The sequence below is a fragment of the Chiloscyllium plagiosum genome, unplaced genomic scaffold (assembly GCF_037043375.1).
Source record: "Chiloscyllium plagiosum isolate Xiang-an unplaced genomic scaffold, Cpla_swu_hap1 HiC_scaffold_38, whole genome shotgun sequence".
In the NCBI taxonomy this organism is placed as follows: Eukaryota; Metazoa; Chordata; class Chondrichthyes; order Orectolobiformes; family Hemiscylliidae; genus Chiloscyllium; species Chiloscyllium plagiosum.
In genome coordinates, this window is record NW_028270176.1 from 28115865 (window position 1) to 28142013 (window position 26149).

The 26149-nt window shown below is 52.7% G+C and overlaps 1 protein-coding gene across 1 annotated transcript in view; it reads right to left on the minus strand.

Annotated features, from left to right (window-relative positions):
* cadm4 (cell adhesion molecule 4) overlaps positions 1-25608 on the minus strand; it is a 250119-nt gene extending 224511 nt beyond the window's left edge. Inside the window, exon 1 of the mRNA XM_087981089.1 lies at positions 25190-25608. Coding sequence (XP_087837215.1) covers positions 25190-25259 — 70 coding nt within the window. The 5' untranslated portion in view covers positions 25260-25608. The remainder of the gene's footprint in view (positions 1-25189) is intronic.
* Between the last annotated feature and the right edge of the window lie 541 nt (positions 25609-26149).

Genomic DNA, 26149 nt, shown 5'->3' on the forward strand with positions numbered 1-26149 from the left:
CATAGTGCCCAGGGATGTGCAACTTAGGTGCATTAGTCAGGGGTAAATAAAGGGTAGGGGAATGGGTCGGTGTGGACTTGTTGGGCTGAAGGGCCTGTTTCCACACTGGAGGGACTCTATGGTTCCACAGCCCTATATGGTAAAGAATTACCCCGATTCACTGCCTTTGGAGAGAAGAGATTCCTCCTCGTCTCTGTCTTAAACGGATGACCCTTTCTCTTGAGATTCCACCCCTCTGAGTTTAGATCCTTGTAAAAGGGGAAACAACATTTCAGCACCCAAAAACATCCTCTCCCCTCCCCCACAGATGCTCAGTAACAGGAGTGTGTACCATCCCCTCCCTCCCCCCACCGACGCTCAGTAACAGCAGTGTGTACCATCCCCTCCCTCCCCCACCGACGCTCAGTAACAGCAGTGTGTACCATCCCCTCCCTCCCCCACCGACGCTCAGTAACAGCAGTGTGTACCATCCCCTCCCTCCCCCCACCGACGCTCAGTAACAGCAGTGTGTACCATCCCCTCCCTCCCCCCACCGACGCTCAGTAACAGCAGTGTGTACCATCCCCTCCCTCCCCCCACCGACGCTCAGTAACAGCAGTGTGTACCATCCCCTCCCTCCCCCCACCGACGCTCAGTAACAGCAGTGTGTACCATCCCCTCCCTCCCCCCACCGACGCTCAGTAACAGCAGTGTGTACCATCCCCTCCCTCCCCCCACCGACCCTCAGTAACAGCAGTGTGTACCATCCCCTCCCTCCCCCCACCGACGCTCAGTAACAGCAGTGTGTACCATCCCCTCCCTCCCCCCACCGACCCTCAGTAACAGCAGTGTGTACCATCCCCTCCCTCCCCCCACCGACGCTCAGTAACAGCAGTGTGTACCATCCGCTCCCTTCCCCCCACCGACACTCAGTAACAGCAGTGTGTACCATCCCCTCCCTCCCCCCACCGACGCTCAGTAACAGCAGTGTGTACCATCCCCTCCCTCCCCCCACCGACGCTCAGTAACAGCAGTGTGTACCATCCCCTCCCTCCCCCCACCGACGCTCAGTAACAGCAGTGTGTACCATCCCCTCCCTCCCCCCACCGACGCTCAGTAACAGCAGTGTGTACCATCCCCTCCCTCCCCCCACCGACGCTCAGTAACAGCAGTGTGTACCATCCCCTCCCTCCCCCCACCGACCCTCAGTAACAGCAGTGTGTACCATCCCCTCCCTCCCCCCACCGACGCTCAGTAACAGCAGTGTGTACCATCCCCTCCCTCCCCCCACCGACCCTCAGTAACAGCAGTGTGTACCATCCCCTCCCTCCCCCCACCGACGCTCAGTAACAGCAGTGTGTACCATCCGCTCCCTTCCCCCCACCGACACTCAGTAACAGCAGTGTGTACCATCCCCTCCCTCCCCCCCACCGACACTCAGTAACAGCAGTGTGTACTAGCTACAAGATGTACTGCAGGAGCTGACCAAAGATCCTCAGGCAGCACCTTCCAAACCCGCGGCCACTTCCATCTAGAAGGACAACACCAACATCCCACGAATGAATCCTTACCAGGTCTGGCCTACACGCCACCCCACAGGAATGGCCGTGAAAACTCATCCAGTTCAAAGGCAGTTAGGCACAAGCAATAAATACTGACCTGACTAACAATACGCATATCCCACAAATGAATTTTCTTCTAAAAAACCTTGTGTCTCATACAGAAGATGGAATATCAGGCTACGTTGAGTCAGGTAGGCCTTAACTTCCACTTAGAGGCCTGAGGCCTGTGCTTCACCTCGGTCTGGGGAAAGAGTGGCCGATTTTCCTGTCGGTATTTCCCTCTGTTTGCCCTCAGCCCCCTCCTTCCCTCATCGCCATGAATTCCGTCCAAATTGTCCGTCATTTTCAATTGACTTTTCTCTTCGCTTTGACGCGGCGGTCATGTTTGATCAGGGAGGGCAAAAGGGGCGGCCTGTCAGAAACAGGTGTCGCCAAAGCGTTGGACTAGAACAAAACCCTCTCCTTGACATCTGCGCCCTGGGCAAACACTCATAAACCCAGTTAGAGAGCCCACCGGATATTTCTGCCCCTTTCTCCCCCTGTCATAGCAACGGTTGTCATGGGGAAAGAAGGGAGGAGGTGGGGGGAAGGGGGTGACCATCTTCAGAAAGGGTCTCGCGTCATGACGGCAGAAAAGCGAAGTAGATCTCGAGGGAGGAGTCTATGGTCAGTGTGAGGTGGGCCGTTCGGCCCCACCAGGCTGCTGTTCCATTGTGCAAGGTGTTAACGCGTGGGGGAGAGTGGACGGTGCAGCCAGCCGGGGAATTAAACGGATTGATCAGCTAGAACGGTCCGTGCTTTATCAAATCAGCTTCACCCTCAGTCGCGGGTCAATGCCCAGTCTCTGCACACAGCCTTGTGTCCTTACAGAGACACTGCAAGGGGCAGTGAAAGAAACAGAGAGAGGGAGACACAGAGAAAGAGAGAAAGAGACAGAGAGAGGGAGAGACAGAGAGAGGGGGAGACACTCTCAGACAGAGAGAGAGAGAGAGAGAGAGACAGAGACAGAGAGAAAGAGGGAGAGAGAGAGAGAGAGAGAGAGAGAGAGAGAGAGAGAGAGATAGAGACAGGGAGAAAGGAAGACACCCACAGACAGACAGAGCCAGAGCCAGAGAGACAGAGGCATAGGCACAGAGGGAGACAGAGGCACAGAGAAAAAGAGAGACACAAAGACAGACAGAGGTACAGAGACAGACAGAGTGACAGAGATAGACAGAGTGAGAGACACAAACAAAGAGACACAGAGAGAGAGAGAGACACACACACACAGACAGAGAGAGAGAGAGAGAGAGAGAGAGCCACAGAAACAGATCCTCACCACCCTGCCCAACATACTGCCCCAGCTGCAGGAACTCCATATACTGAGGGAGTGCCGCACTGTCGGAGGGTCAGCGCTGAGGGAGTGCCGCACTGTCGTAGGGTCAGTGCTGAGAGAGAGCCGCACTGTCAGAGGTTCAGTGCTGAGGGAGTGCCGCACTGTCGGAGGGTCAGTGCTGAGGGAGTGCAGCACTGTCGGAGGGTCAGAGCTGAGGGAATGCCGCACTGTCGGAGAGTCAGTGCTGAGGGAGTGCAGCACTGTCGGAGGGTCAGTGCTGAGGGAGTGCCGCACTGTCGGAGGGTCAGTGCTGAGGGAGTGCAGCACTGTCGGAGGGTCAGTGCTGAGGGAGTGCAGCACTGTCGGAGGGTCAGTGCTGAGGGAGAGCCGCACTGTCAGAGGGTCAGTGCTGAGGGAGAGCCACACTGTCGGAGGGTCAGTGCTGAGGGAGTGCAGCACTGTCGGAGAGTCAGTGCTGAGGAGTATGTAGTCCTTTGAAATGCTACTTAACAGCCTCAATCTTTGACTAATTTTTGAAAAAGGTCCCGAAGACACTGCTTCACTGATTTGCTGTTTACTTGCGGCAAACTGGTCCTGTCCAGTGCCCTCATGGGTTTAATGTTGCTACATAAAGGCAGGTTGTTGTTGTTGTGACATTGATTGTGACACAGTGAGGTCAGGAAAGGTGCTACAGAAATTCGGGTCGTTGCTCCATGCAGGTATAACTTGTGGGCTAGCCTACAGTGACAGAGCCCCCCTCAGCCCCCCGTGATGGTGCTCAGGGTTAATGCCATTACCAGCGGGTTCCTGCTGCAGATCTCAAACAGTGCTGCTGCCTGAGAATGGCCTATAAATAACTCACCGTCATCCAGAACTGGAAGGTCACCCGCGGTGTGCAGGAGCATCTGGGCAGAAACATGTCAGCTGCTGCAACAGCCCTGTAACTGGACTGGGAGGGCAACATGGGGGGGTGTGTGTGTCTGTGTGTGTGTGTGTGTGCGTGTGTGTGAGGGTGTGAGGGTGTGCGTGAGGGTGTGCGTGAGGGTGTGAGTGTATGTTAGTTGGTGTGTATGTTTGTGTGTGTGTATAAATGTGTGAGTGAGTGTGTGTGAGAGTGCGTGAGGGTGTATGTGTATGTTAGTGTGTGTATATGCGTGTGTGTGTGTGTGTATGTTAGTGTGTGAGTGAGTGTGTGTTAGTGTGTGTGTATATATGTGTGTGAGAGTGTGTGCATGTTTGTGTGTGTGTATATATGTGTGAGTGAGTGTGTGTGAGGGTGTGTGTGTATTTGTGTGAGTGTGTGAGAGAGAGTGAGTGAGTGTGGGTGTGTAAGGGTGAGTGAATGTATGTTAGTGTGTGTATGTGTGAGTGTATGTGTATGTGTGAGAGAGTGAATGAGTGTGAGTGAGTGTATGTTAGTGTGTATGTGTGAGTGTATGTTAGTGTGTGTGAGAGTGTGTGTGTATGTTAGTGTGTGTATGTGTGTGTGAGTGTGAGTGTACGTTAGTGTGTGTGTGTGAGTGAGTGTATTTTTGTGTGTGTGTGTGTGTGTATGAGAGAGTGTGAGTGTATGTTAGTGTGTGTGTGTGTATGTGTGAGTGAGTGTATTTTAGTGTGTGTGTGTGAGAGTGTGTGAGGAAATGTTCCCTCCTGAAAGGTCTGGCCTGATGTTTAGGCTGCTCCCCTAGTCCCAGCCCCAGGCCCTGTCTCTCCATCAACACCAATCATCCCCTTGATATCCTGATAACCACAACCACATTAACCCTGACCCTGGAAACATCCAGGGATCCCTCTTTGCGATTTAACCCTTACAGCCCTGGGATCATTCTGGTGAACCTACACTGCAATCCCCTCAAGGTGAGGATCTCCTTCCTAAATTGTGGAAACCAGAGCTACTCCCAGTGACTCCGGGTGTGGTCTAACCAGGGCTCCGTACATCTGGAGCACCGCACCCAGAGAGAGAGAGGGAGGTGCCAGCATTTCACTGGCTCTTCCACTCATTTTCTCAATCTGTCCTGGATATTTACAACTCTACATTCCCTGTGGGTCTTCACTGTGTTGGAGGCTGGATTCCTCGACAGAGCATTTGGGAATTGTAGATAAACAGAGAGCAATGTTTTTGGTCTGGTCACCTTGGGAGGTTTAGAGTTACAGACTGGAAGAAGGAAAGGGGGCAGCTCTGTCTCTCTGGAGATGGAATACAATCGGTGTGTGAGTTTGAGCTGTCTCTCTCTCTCACTGCCTCTCCTTTCTCAGTTTACACACTCTCTCTTCCTTCAAGATATTTGCTGACATGGCTTTCACTCATCTTCAGTTTCTTTTCCCTCACTCTATCTCCCCCACGTTCAGTTTTCTCCTGTGTCTCTCTCCATCTCTTTCCCTCTGCCTCTCATTTTTTCTCTCTTTCATTTTTTTTCCACTGCTTCCTTTTCCACATTTTTTGCTCCTTCTCGTTCTGAGACTATCTCTCTCTTGTTTTAATTCACATTTACGTTCTCCCACAATCTCTTCCCCTCCCTCTTCTTTCCCCCCTCTCTCTCACACCTTGCCTTGCTTCCTCTCTCCTCGCTCACTCTCTCTCTCCTCCCTCCATCTCTCTCCCTCTTTTCCCCAACGTCCTCCCTTCTCTCCCCTCTCTATTTTCTCTCCTCTCCCCTCTCTATTTTCTCATTCCCTCTCTTCCCCTCTGTCTCTCTCTCTCTCTCTCTCTCTTCCTCCTAACCCCCCTCTCTTTCTCTCTCTCTCTTTCTCTGTCCTCCCTCTTTCCTCTCCCTCTCATTCACAGAGATAGAGAGAGGGAGAAAAAGACAAAGGAAAAGAGAGAGAAACAGACAGAGAGATAGAGAGAGAGGGAGAAAAAAAAAGAGAGAGAAACAGACAGAGAGAGAAATAGAGAGAGAAGGAGGAAAAGAGAGAGAGAGAGAGAGAGAGAAACAGACAGAGAGAGAGATAGAGAGAGAGGGAGAAAAAGAGAGGAAAAGAGAGAGAAACAGACAGACAGAGAGAGAGAGAGGGAGAAAAAGAGAGGGGGAGAGAGAGAAAAACAGGCAGAGAGAGAGATAGAGAAAGAGGGAGAAAAAGAGAGGGAGAGAGAGAAAAAATATTGAAAAAAGTGAAAGAGAAAGAGAGAAAAGAGAGGAGGAAAGAGAAAGGAGAGAACAGAAGAGAGAAGGTAAAAGAGAGAAAAAAGGAGAGAGAGAGAAGAAGAGAGAAGCAAAGCAAAGAGAAAGAGAGGGAAAAGAGAAAAGGAGTGAGAGGAAAAGAGAATGAGAAAGAAAAGAAAGAGAGAGAGAGAGAGAGAGAGAGAGGGAGGGAAGGAGAGAAAAAAAGTAAAAGAAACAGAAAAGAGAAAAATGGAGAGAAAGAGAGGAAAAAAGAGGAAAGAGAAAAAGAGAGAACAAAAGCAAGAAGGTAAAGAGAGAGAAAAAAATGAGGGAGAGAAGGAAAGAAAAAAAGAGGAAGATGAGGAAAGAGAGAAAAAGGAAAGAGAAATAAAGAAGGGGAGAAAGAAAGGACAGAGTGAACCAGAGAGGTTAAAAGAGAGAGAAAGAGGGGAGAAGAAAGAGGGAATGAGAGAAATAGAAAGAGATAGAGAGAGAGCCCAGAGCTCGGGTAGAGCACACAGCTACGAGCTGACCAACATTCCTGATTATCTTTCCCAGTGATAGGAATGCTCTGAGCATCACACAGCCTGCTCACTGGGACCGTGGAGTCTGTATGTAGCTCAGGCAACAGGACGAACGAGGGCAGACATGATCTGTTCAAATAACATAAAGCCTAACGAGACGCTGTCTGTAATCAAACAGCAGACAGACAAATATCTACCCTGTGCAAACCTTCCACAAACTCATTTAAACTGTCTGCCTCTGTCATCACCCAATGCCATAAACCAGGAAACTTTGACATTTTTCTGCAAGACGGCTCCTGCTTTCCTCAGGACCATCCAGGGACAAAGCAGCCCCCGCTGGATTGGCCCCACACCCACAAACATCCCCTCCCTGCCCCCACCGACGCTCAGTAACAGCAGTGTGTACCATCCCCTCCCTCCCCCCACCGACCCTCAGTAACAGCAGTGTGTACCATCCCCTCCCTCCCCCCACCGACGCTCAGTAACAGCAGTGTGTACCATCCACTCCCTCCCCCACCGACCCTCAGTAACAGCAGTGTTGTACCAGCTACAAGACCCACTGCAGAAACTCACCAAAGACCCTCAGGCAGCACCTTCCAAACCCACGGCCACTTCCATCTAGAAGGACAAGGGGCAGCAGGTACATGTGAACACCACCCCCCTGCAAGTTCCCCTCCCAGCCCCTCACCTTCCCGACTTGGAAATATATCGGCCGTTCCTTCCTGGGTCAGAATCCTGGGATTCCCTCCCTCAGGGACATTGTGGGGCTACCCACAGCACATGGACTGCAGCGGGTCAAGGAGGCAGCTCACCCCCACCTTCTCAAGGTGGGGGCAACTAGGGACAGGGTGATAAATACTGGGCCCAGCCAGGGACCCCCATGTCCCCAGAATGAATAAGATGAGATACATCTACCCTCAGTTTTAAGGCTTAAGTAGATATCCCCCCCACCTTCAAGAAATGTTGTGTTCATAAAATTTGTAAATCAGGAAAACATCCCCCCATACAAGGTGGCAGCTTCATGCAATGCAGAAGAGACTGGTTGGCACATCAAGCCTGTTCCGACATAAATACACTGAGTCTCCCGCAGTCCCACCTCCCCCACACTAGACCCTTAGCTGTTATGACATACTGAGGGCCCATCCAAGTCCTTTTTAAAAGGTTGTGAGGTTTCCCATCTCCACCACTCAGTGTATTCCAGACCCCCAGCACCCTCTGAGTGAGAAACATCCTTCAGCTCCCCCACCTGCCATTTCCTCGTTAATATTAGGCCCCGCGCGTTATTGACCTTTCCACTGACGAGGGCAACTGTTTCCTGTCCCGCCCCGTCCATGCCCCTCATCATCTTATCAGGCCACCCCTTCGACCTTCCCTGCTCCAAAGAAAACACCCCAAACATATCCAGTCTCTCCCCATCACTGGACTGCTCCATCCCAGGGCACTGTCCTGGTGAATCTCCCTCTGTGCCCCCCTCCTGTACAATCCCATCCTTCCCAGGGAGCAGAACTGGACACAGTACTCCAGCTGGGGCCTCACCACAAGCCCTGTACAGAATAATAGATTCCCCACAGTGTGGAAACAGGCCCTTCGGCCTAACAAGTCCACACTGACCCTCTGAGCAGTAACTCATCCAGGTGCATTTCCTGAACCTATTCTCAATATTTTTACCCCTACTAACCCACTCTAACCTGCACATACCTGGGCATGGCCAATCCACCCTAACCTGCACATCCATGGACACTATGGGTAATTTAGCATGGCCAATCCCCCCTAACCTACACATCCATGGACACTATGGGACAATTTAGCATGGCCAATCCACACTGACCTGCACATCCTTGGGCACTATGGGACAATTTAGCATGGCCAATCCACCCTAACCTACACATCCCTGGGCACTATGGGCAATTTAGCATGGCCAATCCACCCTAACCTGCACTTCCCTGGGCACTATGGGACAATTTAGCATGGCCAATCCACACTGACCTGCACATCCTTGGGCACTATGGGACAATTTAGCATGGCCTATCCACCCTAACCTGCACATCCCTGGACACTATGGGACAATTTAGCATGGCCAATCCACCCTAACCTACACATCCCTGGGCACTATGGGTAATTTAGCATGGCCAATCCACCCTAACCTGCACATCTCTGGGCACTATCGGATAATATGGCGTGGCCAATCCACCCTAACCTCCGTGTCTTTGGACTTTGGGAGGAAATCGGAGCACCCGGAGGAAACCCACACAGACACGGGGAGAATTCGCAAACTCCACACAGACAGTCGCCCGAGGCTGGAATTGAACCCAGGACCAGAGGCAGCAGTGCTAACCACTGACCCACCATGTCCACCTCCCCTCTCTTAGAGCCTGCACCGCGCCTGATAAAGGTGGATGTGAAGCTGGGAAAGCGCAGCAGGTCAGTCAGCATCCCGGGGACAGGAGAGTCAATGTTTCAGGCCTAATCCCCTTGGTCAGGGCTAGGGACGGGGGAGGGAGGTGGATGCCTATTGAACCAACCCATTAACCCACCCAACCAACGCCTCAAGGTCTCTTTGTTCCTCCTAAACATGTTCACAGAGAGTGACTGGGCTTCTCTGTACATGCCGAACACGATACCCACAGTCAAGCCAACAGCCCCAGGGTTATGAACAATTCCAATGGGAGGGTTACCCGGGAGAGATACCCGTTTGGCCCCAGTACCATCGCTGAGCAGGAGTTTCCAGGTCAGAAGCGGGTGCCAGGCTGTCCGTTCCACTCGGAACGGTGACAGGTGAGAGGCGGCCGGAGGAAGGGGAGATGGAGATGGCTTTAATCCCAGAGACACAGAGAGTTGGCCCCCCCCCCCCACTCCGCCCAACATTGGGTGCACCCATTGGGGCTCATCAGTTAATTGGGCTCACGGCCCTATTCAAGGAAGATTCATTATCAATTTCCCTGTCAAAATCCAGCAAGGGGTTCGTGTGGGAGAGGGTTAGAGCGAGAGAAGGAGAGGGAGAGAGAGAGAGAAGGAGAGGGATAGAGCGAGAGAAGGAGAGGGAGAGAGAGAAGGAGAGGGAGAGAGCGAGAGAAGGAGAGGGAGAGAGCGAGAGAAGGAGAGGGAGAGAGCGAGAGAAGGAGAGGGAGAGAGCGAGAGAAGGAGAGGGAGAGAGCGAGAGAAGGAGAGGGAGAGAGCGAGAGAAGGAGAGGGGAGAGAGAAGGAGAGGGAGAGAGCGAGAGAAGGAGAGGGAGAGAGAGAGAGAAGGAGAGGGAGAGAGCGAGAGAAGGAGAGGGAGAGAGTGAGTGAAGGAGAGGAATAGAGCGAGAGGAGAGGGAGAGAGAGCAAAAGAGAGAAAGAAAGAGATGGACACAGCAAGAGCGAAAGAAGGGAAGGGAGGGACAGAGGAAAGAGAAGGATGGAGAAAGACAGAGCAAGAGAGAGAGAGAAGAAGAAGGAGAAAGACAGAAGCAGAGAAGGAGAGGGACAGAGAGAGAATGAAGGAGAGAGACAGAGTTAGTGAGATTGGGATAAGGAGAGGGACAGAGAGATGGAGAGGTCTGTGTGTATGATGCTGCAGTGCACTGGGAGTTATTCATAGCAAACTGCTACCTCAGCACGCTCTCTCTCTGGTGCCTGGACTGGCTATTAATGTGGAGCTCACTAACTCTTTAAAAAGCCAGCAGCTAGTGCAGAGAGATTGTCACCACCCAGGGACAAAGCATATTCGACCGCCTCCCTCCCTGCCTGTGCCCTCTCCCCACACCCCTCTCTCTCTCTGTCTATCTGTCCCACCCTGAGCAGCCCGACCTCTGGAAACAATTACACCCCCCTCCCCCACCAACCCTCTCCCTCGCTCTGTATAACGCTCCTGACAAAAAAAAACTCAGCCCTTCGATTCCCTTTTCGCATCTCGTGTTTTATTGTCAAATCTCTGAGTGACACCTCCGGGGATGCCTTAGGAGGGGGAAAGGTGCTAGGTAAATACAGGCTGCTGTTGTGCTGATGGCTGCCCTGTCTGTAGGAAGTTGGCTCTTGTGAAATGTTCCACACTCCAGTCTCATCCAGACCACACCTCTGTCCCTTGGAATATTTCCAACAATGTTATCACCTGCAAAACCTATTCACCCAAATGTCTCAACTCCGGCCGTTTCTTCAGATATTACACAAAGCAGCACCCTCCGTGGATCAAGACACCGGGTTCAGATCGGAATCAAACGTTCCCAGCACTGAAAAAGGCCATTCGGCCCCTTTGCTCTGTAACATCTTTCTCCTCCCACCATCTCCCTCTGGTGTGTGAGCAGCCTCCCCACTTCCATTCCCCAACATACTTACATGATTCACTTCAACCACTCCCTGTGGGAGTCAATCCCAAATTCCCCACCCTCCTCCCACTCCCTGTGGGAGTCAGTCCCACATTCCCCCCCCTCCCACTCCCTGTGGGAGTGAGTCCCACATTCCCCACCCCACCCCCCACTCCCTGTGGGAGTGAATCGCACATTCCCCACCCCACCCCCCACTCCCTGTGGGAGTGTGTCCCACATTTCCCACCACCCCCCACTCCCTGTGGGAGTGAGCCCCACATTCCCCACCCCACCCCACTCCCTGTGGGAGTCAGTCCCACATTCTCATCCCCACTCCACCACAACTCACTGCGAAAAGACATTTTTCCTGAATCTCACATTGGAGTTATTCGGGACTGCCATCTATCGATGGCCCCGCTTTTGATCTCATTCTGCCAACCCCCCGCCCCCAACAACAAGGGGAAACATCTTTACATCTTCACAATCGAAACCCCTCCCAGAATTGTGAGGACCTCACTCAGGTCACCCCCATGGCCTCTTCTTTCACCCTGTCCTGGCAATAACGTCATCGTCCCAGTGTGGGTCTAACTGAGGGATACGGAGACTGGAACTGTGCACAGTGCTCCGAGTATGTGTCTAACTGAGGGATATGGAGACTGGAACTGTGCACAGTGCTCCGAGTGTGGGTCTAACTGAGGGATACAGAGACCGGAACTGTGCCCCGTGCTCCGAGTGTGGGTCTAACTGAGGGATACAGAGACTGGAACAGTGCACAGTGCTCCGAGTGTGGGTCTAACTGAGGGATACGGAGACTGGAACAGTGCACAGTGCTCCGAGTGTGGGTCTAACTGAGGGATACGGAGACTGGAACAGTGCACAGTGCTCCGAGTGTGGGTCTAACTGAGGAATACAGAGACTGGAACTGTGCACAGCGCTCCGAGTGTGGGTCTAACTGAGGGATACGGAGACTGGAACAGTGCACAGTGCTCCAAGTGTGGGTCTAACTGAGGAATACGGAGACTGGAACTGTGCACAGTGCTCCGAGTGTGGGTCTAACTGAGGGATATGGAGACTGGAACAGTGCAGAGTGCTCCGAGTGTGGGTCTGACTGAGGGATATGGAGACCGGAACTGTGCACAGTGCTCCGAGTGTGGGTCTAACTGAGGGATACGGAGACTGGAACTGTGCACAGTGCTCCGAGTGTGGGTCTAACTGAGGGATATGGAGACCGGAACTGTGCACAGTGCTCCCAGTGTGGGTCTAACTGAGGGATACGGAGACTGGAACAGTGCACAGTGCTCCGAGTGTGGGTCTAACTGAGGAATACAGAGACTGGAACTGTGCACAGCGCTCCGAGTGTGGGTCTAACTGAGGGATACGGAGACTGGAACAGTGCACAGTGCTCCGAGTGTGGGTCTAACTGAGGAATACAGAGACTGGAACTGTGCACAGCGCTCCGAGTGTGGGTCTAACTGAGGGATACGGAGACTGGAACAGTGCAGAGTGCTCCGAGTGTGGGTCTGACTGAGGGATATGGAGACCGGAACTGTGCACAGTGCTCCGAGTGTGGGTCTAACTGAGGGATACGGAGACTGGAACTGCACAGTGCTCCGAGTGTGGGTCTAACTGAGGGATATGGAGACCGGAACTGTGCACAGTGCTCCCAGTGTGGGTCTAACTGAGGGATACGGAGACTGGAACTAAGTGCAATGTTGACCAACTGAGGTTCTGTATAAGATAACCATCTCTTCCATATCTCGGAGTTTTGCTTATTCATTTTAGGGCACTCGTCCATGTTGCTTCTTTGAGAGACTTGTACTGCACCCACCCCAGCCCCTATGGCTCCTGCTCCCAGTTTAGATTCTTAAATTCCCATGGGGCTGTGCAGATCCCAGTTATAAAGCTCCTCCCCACATCCCTGGTATCTCTGAACAGCAGCATATGCTGGTTAGCAGGAGAATCAGCCATTTTGGGCACACGACAGCGATATACCAGTCCCCAGTCATCGGTTAGATATTAATTACTGATTCGAAAGATTAAACACCACAAGATAAAACACCCAGAGCCTCTCACGGCTTCTGACTTGGAACTGCTGAACAGCGTGACTTCAGATTAATTCACTCTGATAAAACAACATACACTCTGATTGCTCTTTTTTAAGGTTGGCATGAATGTTTGGCAGGGATTCGTGTTTTGCAAATGAAGCAATAGATAAAAAGATCAGTTGATGTGTTTTGCTTTTAAAACAAATTCCCCTAAATCCCAATGCTGTAAGGAGTCAGAGGTCAATGGTTCACTGACTTACCCTTCCTGTTTTGCAAAAATTAGGTCAGCAACATGAAAAAAAAAAGACAGTTTATTACAGGGAACGGTGTTCATTGTTTTAAAACACATCACGCAAATGATTTGTACCCTCTCCGACAGCTGATCTTTGACCTTGCACACACAGGCTTTGCCAGGGGTGACTAGGCCCTGATTCTGGAAGTTTCTGCTCCATGACAAACTCTGAGCTCTCACAATCGACCAGCACACAGACCTCAGGCTCCAATGTCACTGCGTTATTGGCAGTTCCAAACTCACTCATGCTATTCCAAGTTCCAGACCCACCATCAGAGCATGCACTAAATAAGACTGAGAATGTCGGAGGGTCAGTGCTGAGGGAGCGCCGCACGTCGGAGGGTCAGTGCTGAGGGAGTGCCGCACTGTCGGAGGGTCAGTGCTGAGGGAGTGCCGCACTGTCACAGGGTCAGTGCCGAGGGAGTGTTGCACTGTCACAGGGTCAGTGCTAAGGGAGTGGGCACTGTCGGAGGGACAGTGCTGAGGGAGTGTCGCACTGTCAGACGGTCAGTGCTGAGGGAGTGCCTCACTGTCAAGGGTCAGTGCTGAGGGAATGCCGCACTGTCAGATGGTCAGTGCTGAGGGAGTACCGCACTGTGGGGGGGTCAGTGCTGAGGGAGTGCCACATTGTCGGAGGGTCAGTGCTGAGGGAGTGCCGCACTGTCGGAGGGTCAGTGCTGAGGGAGTGTCGCACTATCGGAGGGTCAGTGCTGAGGGAGTGCCGCACTGTCGGAGGGTCAGTGCTGAGGGAGTGTCGCACTATCGGAGGGTCAGTGCTGAGGGAGTGCCGCACTGTCGGAGAGTCAGTGCTGAGGGTGTGCCGCACTGTCGGAGAGTCAGTGCTGAGGGTGTGCCGCACTGTCAGATGGTCAGTGCTGAGGGAGTACCGCACTGTGGGGGGGTCAGTGCTGAGGGAGTGCTGCACTGTCACAGGGTCAGTGCTGAGGGAGCGCTGCACTGTCGGAGGGTCAGTGCTGAGGGAGCGCTGCACTTCGGAGGGTCAGTGCTGAGGGAGCACCGCACTGTCGGAGGGTCAGTGCTGAGGGAGTGCTGCACTGTCGGAGGGTCAGTGCCGAGGGAGTGCCGCACTGTCGGAGGGTCAATGCCGAGGGAGTGCCGCATAGTCGATGGGTCAGTGCCGAGGGAGTGCCGCATAGTCGATGGGTCAGTGCTGACGGAGTGCAACACTGTCACAGGGTCAGTGCTGAGGGAGCACCGCACAGTCGGAGGGTCAGTGCTGAGGGAGCACCGCACAGTCGGAGGGTCAGTGCTGAGGGAGCGCCGCACTGTCGAAGGGTCAGTGCTGAGGGAGCGCCGCACTGTCGGAGGGTCAGTGCTGAGGGAGCGCCGCACTGTCGGAGGGTCAGTGCTGAGGGAACGCCGCACTGTCGGAGGGTCAGTGCTGAGGGAGCGCCGCACTGTCGGAGGGTCAGTGCTGAGGGAGCGCCGCACTGTCGGAGGGTCAGTGCTGAGGGAGTGGGCACTGTCGGAGGGTCAGTGCTGAGGGAGCGCCGCACTGTCAAAAGGATCAATATTTGTACAATAATATCTGGAAAAGCAAATGATTGGTGTCAGGATTAAACTGCTATTTATGGGAGCTTTCTCTGAACAAATTGGCTGCTTTATTTCCTATTGGTCAACAATGAGCAGTGTTCAATGGCCAAGTGCGTGATTGGGTGTGAAATGCTTTAGGATGCTCTGTGAGGAGAGAAGTTATTGTGTCACACAGTGACCGGTTGCTGCCTCTGAAGATGTAACATCCCTCTGTTACTGCGGGAACGAAACCTCCCTGTATTAAACTGAGCAGGCTCTGTCCAGGCCCCTGTCTCTTCGCTCATTTCTGCTGAGTGGTACTCACTATTAATTAAACATTCAGGAACAGATGGTCAGTATCCTCATCGGAATATCAGTTAATTTGTCTGATTAAAACCAAAGAAAAGGAAAGATCAATTGGACACAGAGATAATTCTGTCCCAAACAAATCCCTTTTTAAAAGGAGTCTTTCCCATTCAGGACCCCATGGAATAGGGAAGGTTCTCTCTCTCTCTGTCTCACTCTCTCTGTCAGGGACCCTGTTTAAAGAGGGAGTCTCTCTCTCTCACTCTCTCTGTCAGGGAGCCTGTTTAAAGAGGGAGTCTCTCTTTCTCTCTCTCTGTCAGGGACCTTGTTTAAAGAGGAGAAAGTGAGGTCTGCAGATGCTGGAGATCAGAGATGGAAATGTGTTGCTGGACCTGCTGCGCTTTTCCAGCAACACATTTCCACCTTGTTTAAAGAGGCAATCTCTCTCTCTCTCTCTCTCTGTCAGGGACCTTGTTTAAAGAGAGAGTCTCTCTCTCTCTGTCAGGGACCTTGTTTAAAGAGGGAGTCTCTCTCTCTCTCTCTCTCTCTGTCAGGGAGCCTGTTTAAAGAGGGAGTCTCTCTCTCTCTCTCTCTGTCAGGGACCTTGTTTAAAGAGAGAGTCTCTCTCTCTCTCTCTCTCTCTGTCAGGGACCTTGTTTAAAGAGAGTCTCTCTCTCTCTCTGTCAGGGACCTTGTTTAAAGAGAGAGTCTCTCTCTCTCTCTCTCTGTCAGGGACCTTGTTTAAAGAGAGAGTCTCTCTCTCTCTCTCTCTCTCTGTCAGGGAGTCTGTTTGAAGAGGCAATCTCTCTGTGTCTGTCTCTCTTTTCTCTCTCTGTCACAGACCCTTTTTAAAGAGGGAGTCTCCCTCTCTCCCCATCACAGACCCTTGTGAAAGAGGGAGGACTTCTCTCTCTCTCGCTCTCTCTCTCTCTGTCAAGCACCTCTGTTAAAGGGGATCATTCCCATTAGTGGCTCCTGTTAAATAGGTCGTCTCGCCATTGGAGAATCGTGCGGAGGAAGATGTCGGAAAATGTAGCATTGAAAAGGCACAGCAGGTCAGGCTGCAGCCAAGGAGCTGGAGGGTATATGTTTCGGGCAGAAGCCCTTCAGTGCCTGACTATGTTTGTTCTGCAGAGCGGTGTGGGCTAGAGGGGCTGAATGGCCTCTTGTTGTGTCTATCGTTCGTGTTCAGACACATTCTGAGTGTCTCAGAGGAGTGACTCTTTGAGAAAGCACTTCACAGAGAATCTGAAAGCAACTTCGCACGATCTCGAGCTCCTCAGAATGAATGGAGTTGGAGAGGACGTGCAAAGCAGACTGAGTCACAGCTCAACCACAGCTAAACACTGACAATGGGCTGACAATTACTCTCTCGCTGCGATACCTTCCAGCCACCACACCTCAGTCAAAGACAACCTCAATCAAACGCGTTACGTACACCGACAGCACACGTGGCTCTCTGAAACAACTCCAACAACTGGGTATTTATAACAGAATGGAAATCAATCCCACGATCAAACTCCCTCTACACTGTCCCCCATCAAACACTCCCAGGGACAGGGACAGCACAGGGTTAGATACAGAGTAAAGCTCCCTCTACACTGTCCCCCATCAAACACTGCCAGGGACAGGGACAGCACAGGGTTAGATACAGAGTAAAGCTCCCTCTACACTGTCCCCCAAACACTCCCAGGACAGGGACAGCACGGGGTTAGATACAGAGAATGTGTGCATTCACGCCTCAGACTCTAAATGTCAGAGAAAAAAGCAGAATGCTTTAATCTGTGGGAGCCTCAAACTGTGGCCTGTCCATCATGGTCAGGCCCACCCTTCAAGAAAACATTCTGTAACTTCCCAAAGAGGGTGCCAGGCGCTAGAGAAATGCAGCAGGCTGACTTTGAACGGAGCAGCCAGCGTCGCACGCAGAGTGTCGAGAATCAGAGTATGTCAACGCTTGTTTTTCTCCAACATGTCCCATCATCTCTACTGTCCAACCCTGTGGATTCCCCTTATTCTAGGAAGACCAACAGGATCCGAAACTCAGTTATCACTGAACCGGTGACTTCTGCAAAAAACAAACTCCAACACAGGATACAGCTCAGGAAGGAAGCTCAGCCCAAAGGCTCCAGGGGGACTCTCCAAATGATTTGAACATTAAGGAAACTCAGACACTGCGTGCTAGCATAAGGTCGATTCATGGCTCTCTCCCAGAACACTGTGCAAAGCAACGTGCCTCCAGTTCAGAATCACCCTCCCCCTCTCCAAAAACCTCCACAATAAAAATATCCCACTAGGGAGTGCGGCACTGTCAGAGGGTCAGTGCTGAGGGAGTGCCGCACTGTCGGAGGGTCAGTGCTGAGGGAGTGCCGCACTGTCGGAGGGTCAGTGCTGAGGGAGTGCCACACTGTCGGAGGGTCAGTGCTGAGGGAGTGCCGCACTGTCGGAGGGTCAGTGCTGAGGGAGTGCCGCACTGTCGGAGGGTCAGTGCTGAGGGAGTGGGCACTGTCGGAGGGTCAGTGCTGAGGGGGTGCCGCACTGTCGGAGGGTCAGTGCCGAGGGAATGCCATACAGTCGGAGGGTCAGTGCTGAGGGAGTGGGCACTGTCGGAGGGTCAGTGCTGAGGGGGTGCCGTACTGTCGGAGGGTCAGTGCTGAGGGAGTGCCGCACTGTCGGAGGGTCAGTGCTGAGGGAGTGGGCACTGTCGGAGGGTCAGTGCTGAGGGGGTGCCGCACTGTCGGAGGGTCAGTGCCGAGGGAGTGCCACACTGTCGGAGGGTCAGTGCTGAGGGAGTGGGCACTGTCGGAGGGTCAGTGCTGAGGGGGTGCCGCACTGTCGGAGGGTCAGTGCCGAGGGAATGCCATACAGTCGGAGGGTCAGTGCTGAGGGAGTGGGCACTGTCGGAGGGTCAGTGCTGAGGGGGTGCCGTACTGTCGGAGGGTCAGTGCTGAGGGAGTGCCGCACTGTCGGAGGGTCAGTGCCGAGGGAATGCCATACAGTCGGAGGGTCAGTGCTGAGGGAGTGCAACACTGTCACAGGGTCAGTGCTGAGGGAGCACCGCACTGTCGGAGGATCAGTGCTGAGGGAGTGCCGCACTGTCGGAGGGTCAGTGCTGAGGGAGTGCCGCACAGTCGGAGGGTCAGTGCTGAGGGAGTGCCGCACTGTCAGAGGGTCAGTGCTGAGGGAGTGCCGCACTGTTGGAGGGTCAGTGCTGAGGGAGCGCCGCACTGTCGGAGGGTCAGTGCTGAGGGAGTGCCGCACTGTGGGAGGGTCAGTGCTGAGGGAGTGCCGCACTGTCGGAGGGTCAGTGCTGAGGGAGCGCCGCACTGTCGGAGGGTCAGTGCTGAGGGAGTGCCACATTGTCAGAGGGCCAGTGCTGAGGGAGCGCCGCACTGTCGGACGGTCAGTGCTGAGGGCGTGCCGCACTGTCGGAGGGTCAGTGCCGAGGGAATGCCGCACTGTCGGAGGGTCAATGCTGAGGGAGTGCCGCATTGTCGATGGGTCAGTGCCGAGGGAGTGCCATACAGTCGGAGGGTCAGTGCTGAGGGAGTGCAACACTGTCACAGGGTCAGTGCTGAGGGAGTGCCGGACTGTCGGAGGGTCAGTGCTGATGGAGCGCCGCACTGTCGGAGGGTCAGTGCTGAGGGAGTGCCGCACTGTCGGAGGGTCAGTGCTGAGGGAATGCCGCACTGTCGGAGGGTCAGTGCTGATGGAGCGCTGCACTGTCAGAGGGTCAATGCTGAGGGAGTCCCACACTGTCGGAGGGTCAGTACAAGAGGGTGTCACATTGAGAGAGGGTTAGACAACTTCCCCGTCATTCCTCTTTTGGCAACACTCAACATCTGTGGGTCAGTGTCACACAGCCATTTGTGGGATCTTGCTGTGCACCACTTGCCTACTCCATTTCTTACATTATGACAGCAAGATCCCAAAGTGCCCCTGAGGCCTTGGGGCACCCTGAAGAAAGCAAAAGGTGCTACAGAAATGCACAGTCATCTTCTTCCGTGATAGCCCTCAATGAGTCTTCATCTTCTGTTAATCTTCAATAGGTCAACCTTAACCCATCTCCCCACACTCCCTCCCTCAGGACCCCACACACCCTCCCTCAGGACCCCACACACCCTCCCTCAGGACCCCACAAATCCCTGAGGGACTAGTTGTGATGGGGGAGGTTGTCTTTCTCTCAACCCCACCGCTGTAATGTCATGCTTGTCCAAATTTCCCCCTGGCCAGCCCCTGATCACCTCCCCCTTCCAATTTCACCCCTGCCCCTCTCCCCGCACCCTTTCTCAGCTTTGTCCTGCAGGGGGCGCTACCCGTGGTAGTCAACTCGGGTCAGTGTCGAGCTGAGAAGGGGGTGGGAGGTATGCTGCGAACAGGAGGAGGCCATTCGGCCCATCGAGCCATTCTACAGGACTGCGGTCGATCTGACGTTCCTCACCTCCCCTTTCCCCCGTTTCCCCGACTGCTCGGGAATCTCTCTCGGCCTTCAATATATACACAAGGACCCTGCCCCCACACCCCCACAGCTCTCTGTGGTAAAGGTGTTCCAAAGACCCGCTACCCTCAGAGAGAGGGGATTCCTCCCCATCTCCGACTGAAATTGGTGCCCCTTTATTCAGAGACGGTGCCCCCCTGGGTCCTAGCCTCTCCCATGGGGAGGGGGGGTAACACCCTCCCAGCATTGACCCTGTCCAGCCCCCTGTTTGTTCCAGTCAGATCCCCTCTCATTCTCTCTAAACCCCCAGGGAGTAGAGTCCCAACTGGGCAGCCTTTGCTCATGAGACTATCCCTCCAGCCCAGGGACCCCCGTCTCTGAGCTGCCCCCAATGAAATAATATCTTTCCTTAAATAACGGGAACAGGAAGTGCAAATATTAAAATAAAACATTTCACAGATGAACATTCGTGTAGGATTTAACCATGAAAATCTCTATCGCAGCGAGTTGGAAAGGGATTTGTTTTAATTACGCATTTATGTCGAATACTGTATGCAATTCTGATCTCTCTCCTATTGGAAGGATGTTGTGAAACCTGAAAGGGTTCAGAAACGATTTACAAGGATATTATTAGTGTTGGAGGGTTTGAGCTACAGGGAGAGGCTGAATTGGCTGGGGCTATTTTCCCTGGAGCGTCGGAGGCTGAGGGGTGACCTTATAGAGGTTTATAAAATTATGAGGGACATGGATAGGATAAATAGACAAGGTCTTTTCCCTGGGGTGGGAGAGTCCAGAACTAGAGGGCATAGATTTAGGGTGAGAGGGGAAAGATATAAAATGGATCTAAGGGGCAACTTTTTCACGCAGAGGGTGGTATGTGTATGGAATGAGCTGCCAGAGGAAGTGGTGGAGGCTGGTACAATTATAACATTTAAGAGGCATCTGGATGGGTATATGAATGGGAAGGGGTTGGAGGGATATGGGCCGGGTGCTGGCAGGTGGGACTAGATTGGGTTGGGATATCTGGGTCAGCATGGACGGGTTGGACCGAAGGGTCTGTTCCCGTGCTGTACATCTCTATGACTCTACTCCGGATGTGATCTCCCGAGCAATGTGTACAGTTACAGTAAGACTTCCCAACCCTTAACCTCCAACCCCCTTGAAATGAGGCCCAATACTCCATGACTCTTCCCGATTCCCTGCTGTGGGAAGTAGCAGCAGGATTTGTCTATTCGGCCCATCGGGCCTGTTCCGCCACTGAATACGACCAAGTCCGGCCTTGGGTTTTACCTCCCCCCACTTTCTCTCCTTCAATCTCCAAGACACCGACAACCTGCCCATCCCAGTCTGAAATGTGCTCCGGAATGGGAGGGTGGGAGAGAATTCCGAAGATTCCCAAACCTCCGAAGGACGGAGCTGCTCATCGTCTAGGTCCCACGTGACCGGCCCACTCATCCTGAGACTGACCTCCCCCCACTCCCTGGTCAGTGTGGGAGGTTCAGAGGGAGCCGGTTTCTCAGCATCCATCCCCATTATGAACCTCTCTGTCTCAGTCAGATCACATCTCCCTCTGTAGGCCTTCAGAGAGAATCGACCCAATCTCCCCTCAGGATGACCATCTCCTCCTGAACGAGAGACCTTTCACCCGTCCCAACCGACAATCTGTCCTCGACGTCCCACGGGGCTGTGACAACACCTCTTCTTCCTCAGGAGACTCAGGCCTGCCCATAAGGACCCTCACCGACTGCGACAGATGTCCCGCTGAGAGGGTACTGTCCAGGGGGAGGGGGTGTCATTACGGCCTGGTGTGGAAACTGCTCTGCCCAGGGACCATGAGACACGACAGGAGGTGGTGCGCACAGCCCAGACCATTACGGAAACCAGCCTCCCATCCGTGGACTCTGTTTACACGGCTCACTGCCGCGGGAAGCCTGCCAACATCATCAGAGACCCCTCCCACCGCGGTAATCTCTCCCGTCAGGCAGAAGGTACAGAAACCTGAACACACGCACCACTGGGCTCAGGGACAGCAACTTCCTGGCTGTTATTAGACTGGTCCATGGAGCTCTCCAACTTCAAATCATGCTGATAATGCAAACAGAATCCCAACAGTGTGGAAACAAGGCCCTTCGGCCCAACAAGTCCACATCAACCCTCTTTAAGAGTAACCCGCCCAGACCCATTCCCCTACCCTATTATCCTATATTTACCCCTGACTAATGCACCTAACCTGCACATCCCTGGGCACTATGGGACAATTTAGCATGGCCAATCCACCCTAACCTGCACATCCCTGGGCACTATGGGACAATTTAGCATGGCCAATCCACCCTAACCTGTACATCCCTGGGCACTATGGGACAATTTAGCATGGCCAATCCACCCTAACCTGTACATCCCTGGGCACTATGGGACAATTTAGCATGGCCAATCCACCCTAACCTGCACATCCCTGGGCACTATGGGACAATTTAGCATGGCCAATCCACCCTAACCTGCACATCCCTGGGCACTATGTGACAATTTAGCATGGCCAATCCACCCTAAGCTGCACATCCCTGGGCACTATGGGACAAATTAGCATGGCCAATCCACCCTAACCTACACATCCCTGGGCACTATGGGACAATTTAGCATGGCCAATCCACCCTAACCTGCACATCCCTGGGCACGATGGGACAATTTAGCATGGCCAATCCACCCTAACCTGCACATCTTTGGACTGTGGGAGGAAACCTGAGCACCCGGAGGAAACCCACGCAGACACGGGGAGAATGTGCAAACTCCACACAGTCAGTCGCCCGAGGCTGGAATCGAACCCGGGTCCCTGGCGCTGTGAGGCAGCAGTGCCAACCACTGAGACACCGTGCCAACCCTTACCTAGCGCACTCCCTGTGCAATGTTACCTGTGTGGCCTCTATCTAAGTCTGTCTGATCTGTCCATCCCTGCTGGCTATGATCCAACAAACAAAGCTTTTCATTGTACTCTGGTACACCCAACAATAAATCAAATCAAACCATCGTCTCCATTACAAGCGCAGTCTGCCTTAAACACAGGACAAAACCTGTGTGCAGTATGCCCAATGCAGTATCCAGACATAGCCATGCATTACTCTGAATTGCAATCTCTATTCGACTAAGGAAGGCAGCCTGCAATGGAAGGGGTGCTTGGCAGGGAGGGGATGCAGAGTTCTCCATGCTCTGAGAGAGGTGTGAGGCTTTGAATGTGACTCCCTCCCCTAATGCAGTCACTCCCCACATCACCTCTCCGTTCCCCCCACTGCCCCACAGCCAGCAGCAGCACACGGGGCACTGCGGTAAGCGGGCCAGGAAACCAATCACACAGGCCACTGAGCAAAGCATGTGCCAGGCCTCAGGGATTAGCGCCCAGGAAAGGCTTCCTGATGGGTGACAGCTCCCGGTTCCAACAGCACTCCACAACTACACCAGTAAGGCTCTGGGAGGGGGAGAAGGGAGAGGGGAGAGGGAGAGGGGAGAGGGAGAGGGGAGAGGGAGAGGGGAGAGGGAGAGGCAGAGGAGAGAGTGAGTGAGAGTTTTAGTGTGAGTATGAGAGAGAGAGAGAGTGAGAGTGTGTGTGTGTGTGCGCTTTTCTCTATATCTAACCCCATGCTGTCCCTGTCCTGGGAGTGTTTGATGAGGGACAGTGTAGAGAGAGCTTTACTCTGTATCTAACCCCGTGCTGTCCCTGTCCTAGGAGTGTTTGATGGGGGGACAGTGTAGAGAGAGCTTTACTCTGTATCTAACCCCGTGCTGTCCCTGTCCTGGGAGTGTTTGATGAGGGACAGTGTAGAGAGAGCTTTACTCTGTATCTAACCCCGTGCTGTCCCTGTCCTAGGAGTGTTTGATGGGGGGACAGTGTAGAGAGAGCTTTACTCTGTATCTAACCCCATGCTGTCCCTGTCCTGGGAGTGTTTGATGAGGGACAGTGTAGAGGGAGCTTTACTCTGTATCTAACCCCGTGCTGTCCCTGTCCTGGGAGTGTTTGATGAGGGACAGTGTAGAGAGAATCGACATTTCGGGCATAAGCCCTTCTTCAGGAAGGGCATAAGCCCTTCCTGAAGAAGGGCTTATGCCCGAAACGTCGATTCTCCTGTTCCCTGGATGCTGCCTGACCTGCTGCACTTTTCCAGCAACACATTTCCAGCTCTGATCTCCAGCATCTGCAGACCTCACTTTCTCCTCACAGTGTAGAGAGAGCTTTACTTTGTATCTAACCCCGTGCTCTCCCTGTCCCTGGGGACTGCTAAATTCTGAAGTTGTTATTTCAAGTATTTATTGTCGCTGGTGAAGACTGACCTTGAAGAGTCAGGGAGCTAAAGGGAGGCTGCTCTGGAAAAGACAATCTCAGTGACGGTGCTGGGAGGTAGACATTATTACACACTGTCAGACTGTGCACGGTTTAACAAATTGGAGTCAAACCGACAATGAGCAGAGCTGGCAATTCTCTGTTTGCAATGCCCTTATTCACCTCCAAGAATGACAAAGCAGGTCCCCCCCACCCCCCATCCTGAAACGCATCCTGGAGTCACAGAAATCTCACTCATTTGGGAATGGACATGCACACACTGCCCTTAGCGAAATGAACAAAGGTAGGCTTTGCTTTTTGCATTCTCTCTCTCTCTCTCTCTCTGCTTTTCTCTTTACCCAACTCACCCCATTGCTTCTCTCTCTCTCCTCTGCTTTTCTCTTTACCCACACTCACCCCATTGCTTCTCTCTCTCTCTCTCTCTCTCTGGTGCTATCAATCCCTGGCATAATCCCAGACCCCAATCAAACTGTCCCTTCCATCCCTCCTCCTCCCACTACAACCACCTCCGAGCACTGTCTGCATCCCTCCCTCACCTACCTCCTTTGTTTCTCATCTTCCTTTTTCCCTCTGATCTATCAAAAGGCACTTTAACCCATTCGCTGCCAATCTCCCTTTGTCTTTTTATCTCCCCATTCTGACCGCTCTACGCCACCCTTACACACCCCACCACCCCACCACCTCTCCTATATTTTCCACCTCCATCTGTCCGACCCCTTCCTGCTCCATACTGCTGATGTTCTGACTCTCACTGAAAGGATTGCAAACGCTTCGACATCCGCCTTTTATCATCAAAGGGTGTGCTGGGAATACTCAACCACGGTCATTTGCAAAGTGCAGCTTGAGATAAATGCAACGATAAAAAAAAAGGCTTCCTGGAACACACGTACAGCACACACAATGTGTCTAAATCTGCAAAGACTTATTTCAAAACAGCAGAAACCAAAAACAAAAATCCCCTGGAAAACGTCCAAGATCTCCAATGGGGGGAGAACTCCCATTTATAAAATCAACATCCGAAACACACACACACACACACATCCCCCATTAACAAATCTACTTTCATTTCGATTAGCCTGTAGCAGCAAACTCATGTGAGTCAAACTTCTGTATTATTTTCATTTAAATTGCAACACATTAAGTCAACATTGACACACAATTAGAGTCATTCTGCAGAAAGCGAGTTCAGAACAGAGCAGAAATAAGTCCATACAAAAATGCTTATTCTTTTATATATATATCTACTCACACACACAAAAGTGGCCGTTTGTTCCAATAAAATAAAGATCTTTTCTATATTGTGCGTGCAATGCCGCCAGCTCCCCCCACACCCCGTGTATCTATCTATACTCCCTGTATTGTTAGATTTCAATGAAAATCTGGCAGATGCTGTCATGTCAGAGATTGTCAAGTCCTTTATTCAAAAGCTCCATGCATTTTCTCTCTCACACACACAGACACACACACACTGCTGCTTTCCTTACCTTGCCGGGTAAGAGCTAAGATCATCACTCCGAAAGCCAGCAGACTTGTCCGAGTCCTACACCCCGCCATGGTCCGTGTCCCTCTCCTCTCTGGGTGCTGAGACACCCTGTGTCCGTCTGTACACACGATGGGTGCTGAGGCACTCTGGTTCTGCCTGTCCCCTGTGGGTGCTGAGACACCCTGTTTCTGCTCGTCTCCTGTGGGTGCTGAGACACCCTGTTTCTGCCTGTCTCCTGTGGGTGCTGAGACACCCTGTTTCTGCCTGTCCCCTATGGGTGCTGAGACACCCTGTTTCTGCCTGTCCCCTATGGGTGCTGAGACACCCTGTTTCTGCCTGTCTCCTGTGGGTGCTGAGACACCCTGTTTCTGCCTGTCCCCTATGGGTGCTGAGACACCCTGTTTCTGCCTGTCCTCTGTGGGGTGCTGCTGCAGCACCTTCACTCAGGCCAGCACCTTAACGAGATGCTAATATATGCAGCACCGGGGAGGTGGGGCATATTCCTATCCCAGTCAATGGCAAAGCAGAGGCGGGGTTATTGAACTCAGCAATTTGATGTATGGACATCCCCCTGGTCAGGATTGGTCACAAGGAGACTTTCAGAAACAAGTTCCTCTTTGTGTCAATGCACTGTATAATTTAAAGCCCAGAGTTGAAAGGGGGGGATATCCATGTGTGTGTATATTTGTCTGTGATTATCTTTGTCTGTGTGTGTGTGTGTGTGTGTGTACCCATGTGAGTGTGTGTCTGTTTCTGTGTGTACGTGTGACAGTGTTTGTGATGGTATGTGTCTGTGTGAGTCTCTGTGATGGTGTGTGTGTGACTTTGTGCATGTGTATGTCTCCATCACTGTGTGCATGTGTGACCGTGTGTGTCTGTGATTGTCTCTGCATGTATATGTGACTTAATATGTTTGTGTATGTATGTGTCTGTGAGCGATTATTTATGTTTGTCTGTGTTT